At 34.0% G+C, this 8297-nt stretch overlaps 1 protein-coding gene across 1 annotated transcript; it reads right to left on the bottom strand.

Annotated features, from left to right (window-relative positions):
* Positions 1 to 6468: 6468 nt before the first annotated feature.
* On the bottom strand, positions 6469 to 7716 carry LOC110943746 (E3 ubiquitin-protein ligase RGLG2). The gene is given in 7 exon segments (XM_035984440.1): positions 6469 to 6592; positions 6676 to 6755; positions 6839 to 6936; positions 7077 to 7190; positions 7284 to 7424; positions 7499 to 7652; positions 7705 to 7716. Coding segments are annotated over 7 exon segments (723 nt in total).
* Positions 7717 to 8297: the final 581 nt, after the last annotated feature.

Consider the following 8297-nt stretch of genomic DNA (forward strand, 5'->3'; position numbering starts at 1 on the left):
ACACTTGCACCATTTATTAAATTAGTACATAAAACGGGATGCCAACCGCATTTGAGCCAAAGAACTTGAAAATAACTAAAGCTTAAGATGTTGCTCACTTGATCATCATCCAATAGTATAGTTTGTTTCCCGGATCATATATGATACACCAATTACTATAACCTTACCAGACCCGTTTTGACAATTATTGAAATCCTTAGATTAAACAAAATAAACATAGGAAAAGAGAATGTGACATACATAATGTAATGATTGACAGCATTGTAGCAAATTTCCTTCCTTCCCAACAGCCCACCTGCACTTACTACTAAATTTCTAATCTTCTAACTCAAAATTAATTCACAAACACAAATTTAGTATGGACCTAGTTTGTAATTTGCAAACAACTAAATTGTATTTACCTAAAGAGCACAGGTACACCGTACACATCCATCGAAGTTGATTTGTTTTAAGGAATGGTATCACCATAGAGAGCATAGACATAGTAAACACGTACTTCGCAATTAACATGCAGATTTTATAATACTTCATGTCATGTATCTTCTAACTATAATTCACCAATCAGAAAATAAAATATTTTTATAAGTTTATTATCGCATACGCATACGCACGCGCACGCATATACACATTGTAACTCCTCCAAATGAAGTTAAGCAAATGAGAACCGATGTTTTTACCATAGTAGCAGTACCTAGTGGCGGAGCTTAACCAAAAGTGAGGGGGCGTAAAGTCATGGGACCCAAATTTTGTTTTTCCTATCGTTATGTTCGGGTGGGGTCGGCTATTCGATTCAGGTCGGGTCAAATAATAATAGTTCCAAAATAAAATTAAAAATTTTTCATTTATTCAAAAGACTCATTCTTACACATAAAAAGGTACATATTGTTTAGCAAACAAAAGACCAATATATATATATAATGATACCAGATTAATGGAACCTGGAAGAAGAATTACAACTCACCTCGACGACCTTCAGATTTAAAGTGGTAAAAACTTTGCTTTGATTTATATATATTGTATAAATATTAAGGCAAAATAATTAGGGGAAGATCCTACATAATTTTAAAATTTTCAGACGAAAAATTGGAAATTATACACCTTTAACCGAAACATTGGAGGGGGCGGATGCACCCCGCAGTACCTACTAACCTGCGCCTCTGGCAGCACCGACCTGTATTAAACTCCCATAGTTTACTATTGTTATGAGCTAAAATGCACATGTTTTTATATCAAATTATTACCCATTTTGAACATTTTGTATTAAACTCCCATAGGTATCACCCATTTTGTTGACATTGCTGTGGTGGTTATCTATACTAGTAAAAGGTACAAAAACCATAAAGTATCTGCAAAAATAACACAAAAAGAGTGAAAACGGAAATAAATTGAAAAAATAAAAACGCCAAGAAGATATAATGTAGTCCAATTTATACTTGTTAAATCAATAGGTGGCGTCAAATGAAATCACATCGCAAACACATGATAACTGAGTTTACATTGATCATCACACCAAAACATCCCTTTCAACCGATTCTTATCGTCTGGAAGTGATGGTACGAAAAATTAGGCTGGGAGTGTTTCTTTTTACGAAGGTGTCTCATAACCATGTCTGCATCATATGCCTCAATGAACAAACTAATTTGCCTCTTTTAAGTCTTAAAATCAACTTTACTTGCACCAACATCTTCAAAACCACCAAAAACAGTCTTCATAACGTTAAACGCCTTAATAGGACCCAAATTCAACTTAGCCACGCTATGTATAGCATGCTTCTAAGCTGAATGAGGTGTCGTTTAGACGATAGAAAATGCTTATCAGGATGATCAATAAATTCATGGTTATGCTCTTCAACAAACTTATACACCTTACAAAAACCATCCTCAAACTCATGACAAATTTGAGCTCCACAACCAGTCCTCTTAGAAAAACTTGATTTCACACTCCTTTCCTTCTATTTCGGGTCCACTGTATCAGCCTCCTTATTCATGTATTTGCCAGATTTTATACACATATAATACTTTATATGGTTTACTCCGTTGGCGTTTATCTTTTCAGTGCCCTTCCTAACAGCAAAACCACCGGCCCTCACATACTTAAGATACAAAACATAAGAATCATAAAGACTTTCAAAAAAACATTCCTATCTTTGGCTTTAGATCTTCTTTACCGTCGGCAATGTACAAAGTAAACCTAATTTTTGGGCAAATGCTTTCATTGGACGCGGCAAGTTCACCTTTCCAAAAAATATATATAAAAATGCCATGACAATGATAAAACATTCACACTATAAATGAAAAAATACACACCATTAAATAAATACACGTCATGGCTTGAAAAATACTCAGCAACGAGAGAATAGACACCATGGTTATATCTTATCATTCATCAAAATGAAAAATAAAAAAAAAAATTAATGCTCATGTGTATAAAAGCCAGGCGTGTATTTTATCATTCATTTATTAAAAAACTAGTCTAAGTCCCCGTGTAATACACGGGTGGCTAAACAACAAAAAATTTATACTTTAATACGTAAATACTTTATTACAGGTTAGTTTGAATATGAAGATAAATAATATCTTATAAAAATTAATTAACGATTACATTTCATATTAATTATCATGTATACGTCCATAAATAATTTTTTGAAATGAAATAAATGTTGTATTAAATCTATAAATAAATTCCAATATAGCATGCATAGAAGTTGTATCCAATATAAATTAGCCACAAATTTCCACTTCATCAATTCTTAAAAGATTACCCTCTTTAACCAGACCCACTCTGACCCGTTTTAAACATGCATATTTGATAATGTTATATTTACATATTACATGAATTGAATAATATAAAACGAATAAACGATATAATTCATAAATATCTTCAAGTCGAATTCGAAAAAGCGAGGAACAATTCGAGATAGACGAAAGACCACCCGAAAAAATAATTCGAAAACAACATTAACCTACTCAACTCCCCCCCTGAACAAATACCTGGTGGAATCACACCCACAAAATCATTTGTTGAAACATCAACCCATTTGAGTTTAGAATGCATACCCAATTCTTGTGGCAGTGTTCCACTAAATAAGTTATCCAAAATAAGAAGTGATTCAAGATTAGGAACCATATTTTAAATAAAACCCAGTTACTTACAAACGATTGGCTAAATCTCGGTTCTAATGTTCAACCCAAACCCGTTACATTAATGCATTAAAAACGGAATGTGAATATGTAATACAACAAACGACACTAAGTCGTGTGCATCTGAAGAACAGTTTCTGCAATCTCTTTGAGCACTTTCCCACTTGCATAGTGATGTCTGCGTACTGGCATGTATACATCTGCACCAGCAACCAATTCCCTCTCAATTTTGTCTGTCTTCCCTAACGTAAAATAAACGGACTTTCCACACAGCTCACATCTTGCCTATAGCTTAGTTAAAGACTCTGCAACTGGTATCGTATCAAGCACTCCAAAGCTCCTTCTGCAAACCGTACATATAATATTCAATCATCAAATAACAGTATATTATGTGGCTGCGATGAAGTCATGAAACTTTTACATGAAAATTGAAAGGTTTGACATGGTTACATGTAAATGGGTCTACCACTCTACTTGAACCGTGTTTAATCCCAAACGGGTCAAAATGGAAGTTCATTAAATGTTGCCCAAAGTCTATTTTAGCCTATACAACTTCCACAAATGTTTTGTTTAAGTAATTCAATCTATAATTGTAATTGAAGTTTGAAAAAATGGACAACCCATACTGCAACCTCTTCAAAAAAAAACATATAGTTAAACGTGTTCTTTTCTAGGTTCAATCTTTAGATATTTCTTCCCACAAGCATATAAGCAAGACCAATTAACTCTAAAAGTTAAATAGAAGACATGCCCACAAAAGAGTTGATGTCAACCTAGTAACACATTAACCAAATGAAACATCAACCAGCATGTAATTCATATATAATATAATAATTTCTACTGTTTTGGCTTGTTTAGTGATGTGTAGTATGCTGAAATGTTCCCTGTTTTTTGCACCTTTGACAGCTTACGATAAACCCAACCCTGTCTAGGATGTCCTAAACCAAAAAAAAAACATTACATGCTTTGTTATCATATATCTTTGTTTTTAGAAGGTTGTATGTATAAAAATATACTTTGAAGAACTTTCAACCAGTCCCCTTTCAGCTAGATATATTGATTTGACCCATTTGGGATCAAATACAACCCAAATTAATCAATTCGTAAGTATATAATGCCAAAAACAGAATAGAAAGAAAATATCAACATTGAAACTTCATTAAACAACCTGGAGCCATTGTCACCAAGACCATGCAATCAAACAACCGTTGCTAGGTGCTTCCCTTTTGGCCTCACAACATAAGTCCTTCCGAGACAGCATCATTGCACTTTATAAGGTTGCATGTATTCACTATGTCATCATCCTATAATTATTAAAGAAATGAATTAATTTAACAATATTTAATGTGAATGAACGATTTAATAAGTTTTATGCATTAAAAAAACTCACATGTCATCATAGTTTCACAACCACTGAACAAAATGTCAAGACTGGTAACAGAATATGCCAAATGAACAAAAGAATTTACCATATAAGATGTTTATGTTTATTACTTGATCCATATTCAAGTATGTGCCGTATCGAAAATCATCCATCAATCTCATCAAAGGATAATTTCGGTTGAATTTCTTAGCTAATGTCAGCATCGAATTTGGAACAACATTACCCATAGGCCGTACCAGCTCAAAAATCATCCATCAATCTCTCATCAAAAGATAACCGACAAACAATCAGTCTAAAAGGTTAACTATAAGGAGCTGCATTTTTCTTTTCACTAAAGATAAACAATATTTACAGTTTAGCAAATCCTTAAACATACAAAACCAAATTCAAAAACACAAATCCATGAATATGATTATAGATCAACAAACAGATGGCCTCAATTTAGTAAGTCATGTGCAGAGAAATTACCTCATAGGCTCGTATTTGATGTGAGAAGCTGAAAGAAGCTAATCAATGAATGTAAGCATATTCAAATGAGATGGCCTCATCATTTTCCTTAAACATACACAATCTGCTGTCCTATATGAAGAAACTAATCGGTTCATCATCACTGAAATGATAGCTTAAACAAACCGCTAGAAATCAGTCACAACCTAATCACATTTCAAGACACGGACATTAAATTAACACACTACGTAGAAGCCTCTCCCCAAGCGGTGAACCAGCTAAACACCAAAATCCACCCACACCATGATACAACCAGTCCCAACCCCAAGATTCAGCTCCCACCCCATAAAAAGACCACTACCCTGACCTGCTGAATTACTCCCACCAGCCTGTACACTAACCACATCTACAATCCATTAAATTTACCATATCATCTCTTGTTACTGAAGGCTGAGAAGAAATAGGCATGACTGTCAATGAAACTGAATCATAAGCAAACATATTCTTCTCAACTCCGGTCTGCTTAACCAAAGAAAATCATTATGATACAACAATCACAGCTATCCCGCAGTCTATGAACAACTTTATTAGTATGTAAACAGAGATGACTTTTTAAAGATTAATTTTATCTAAAGAAAACACGGATGTGCTATGATGTGTAATTGAGCAATTATCAACAAAACAACTGATGTACGCAACAAACCCATCAGTTTCATATGTTGGTATTAAATACCAACTACACAACATAACTCATTTGAGGCATTCAGTGGAGCAAGTTGTGTGCAGGCAAGAAGAATCAATTTTAACAATTCTAAGTTCAGTTTTCTATAAACTACAACTCAACGGCATCGATTATGAAATTAAAGGAAGATTATAATTTTCATAGCAAGACACATAATTAGAGATAAAAAAAAGGTAAAGGTGTGCAAAATTACCATCTGCAAGCATCTGATTAAAGCTTCCTTCCTTGCCTCCTGGGTATTCCTAGAGGAATTGATTCAATGTTACAGTACCACAAAAAGGATGGCACGCAGTTTCACACATAAGTAAGAAAGAAAATACATTTCGACATTTATATCTCATGTGAAAACATATACATGTTGGTCATTTTCCTCACTTGCATCTGATGAACCGTCACTTCCACTTTAAACGCTGTTTATTTCAACAACTACAGTCAGCAAGGCGCAGTCCAAGATGAAAACAAAGGGTCTTTTTGCATTGCAGCTAAAACCAATTTGACCCATTTGTAAGTAGATGAGAAGAAAATTCTTCCTTTAATAAATGCGGAAATCAATTATATGAGTGACTACAAACCTAATAATGGAGGTTTGTTAGAATAATGGAGGTTTGTTAGAATCTTGAGTTTGAATTTCGTTTTGGGCCCCTCTACTCATTACTTTCAACTTATTAAACCGTTCTCTTTTTCCATACATTAATAAATAGGTGGACATTGAAATCAAAATTATTGAAAAGCCACCTCTATAAATAATATTGAAATCAGCAATTATTATATACCTGGAAATTGTCAAAGCTCCGAGAAAGGATATTATCATCGAATTCCTTCATTGTGTCCCACGGCCCATCACCAACTCCAACTAATACAATTGATAGTGGAAGATTGCTGTCAAAAAGAGCATTCCACTTCAGCTGGAAGAAACTATAAAAAAAACATTTTATAAACTTATTAAAGTTGCAGAAAAGCACCTTGCTTCAACTATGGCATCTACAGTTTTCTGTTCTTGTGGACTCAATTGACCACGCCCAGTATACACACTTCTTGTTACCTATATAAAGCACAAAATATTTAATTCCAGACAATTTAAAGAAGCAAATTTAACTATGAAATAAGAGAAATATAAAATATTACCTAAACATCAGCGATTATAACCAACACATGATATTGCCCACCACTTTCTTCAACAATTGTCATAGCCTTCTCAATTACAGGGGCGAATGATGTTGGGCCTATGGTGACAATAAATAAACATTCACGCATAGTAAGCATAAACGAAGATAATGTTAGAAAAGATATAACACCTGCAAGCTTTATATGGGGTAAAAGCTCCCTGTACCTACTCAAGATAATGTTAGAAAAGATATAACACCTGCAAGCTTTAGATGGGGTAAAAGCTCCCTGTACCTACTCAAGACTTCCTCAAATCCATTATAACACCTCTCTTCGGGATAAAAACTGAAAACATCTTGATCGTGTGTGGATGTTGCAATTAAATAAAAGTTGAAAAGATTTTTGCGAACCCGTATATAAGTTAATATACTTATAAAGAATAAATTACTGCCGTACAAAACCATACCATCTCCAAATCCATAATAGGGGATCAAATTATCCTCATCAAAAGCTGCTAAGGTTTTCCCGATAATGGATATCACCATTTCATAGGGATTTAAATCATCTCCAATATGATGTAAACTTTTTTTGTGGAAGGATCTTGAACCTATTTACCAAACGTATGGTTAGCATAACCACTTTCGTAAAGTAATTTAAAATTACTGAGGATTATAATTTTACCTGTCCACTCATTGCTCTTGGTGAAGTCAATACCGAGAATGAGGTTAGACGAATCGAGACCTGCACGTGCAAGAGCCTCCGTTACCTGCATAGAAAAAAATTCCTCTGTCAATGAAAATGATAAAATGAATACGTCGAAGGGGTTAGTATAACACTATAATTTATCAAAAGAAAGCATTACAGTTTAACTATTGAACAAAACCCACCGACAACACCATATCAGGTACAATGAAAAATCTGTTAGAAATCGATCATAAGAAAATGTGTCGGACATGATATCATGTTCACCACAGAACATGCCAATACTTAATTGTGCATCATCTCAGAATCAACAACCGATTATCCCATTATAAATTTAGGGTTATTCTACTTCGTTTAGATGGTGAAAAATAAATGCAAAATCGAAACAGCAACCAGATCTAAAATAAAACACAAATGAGAAATCAAATTAACCTAAAATTGAAATCAAACCTGAGAGTTTTAACGAAGCTGACACTCGGCTCCATTCATGGCTCATTGAACGTCATTTCTTGATTTGACTGGAATCAGGGATCCTCTTGTGTAGCCGCTATTGAAGGGATTGTTGGAGAGCACAGCGGCGTGGAATCTAAACAATCGATTATAGAAAATAAGAACAAAATATGTAAATAAGAAACTTACAAAGACATGAAACACAAATCAACATAAGAAACTTGCGTGAATTAGGTTACGGATTGAGAAAAAAAAACTTACCAGGTGATGTGGCAAAGGGTTTTAGCATCTGTATTCATTCAGCCATATCATGTAATTGTAAAATCAA

The sequence above is a fragment of the Helianthus annuus genome, chromosome 15 (assembly GCF_002127325.2).
Source record: "Helianthus annuus cultivar XRQ/B chromosome 15, HanXRQr2.0-SUNRISE, whole genome shotgun sequence".
In the NCBI taxonomy this organism is placed as follows: Eukaryota; Viridiplantae; Streptophyta; class Magnoliopsida; order Asterales; family Asteraceae; genus Helianthus; species Helianthus annuus.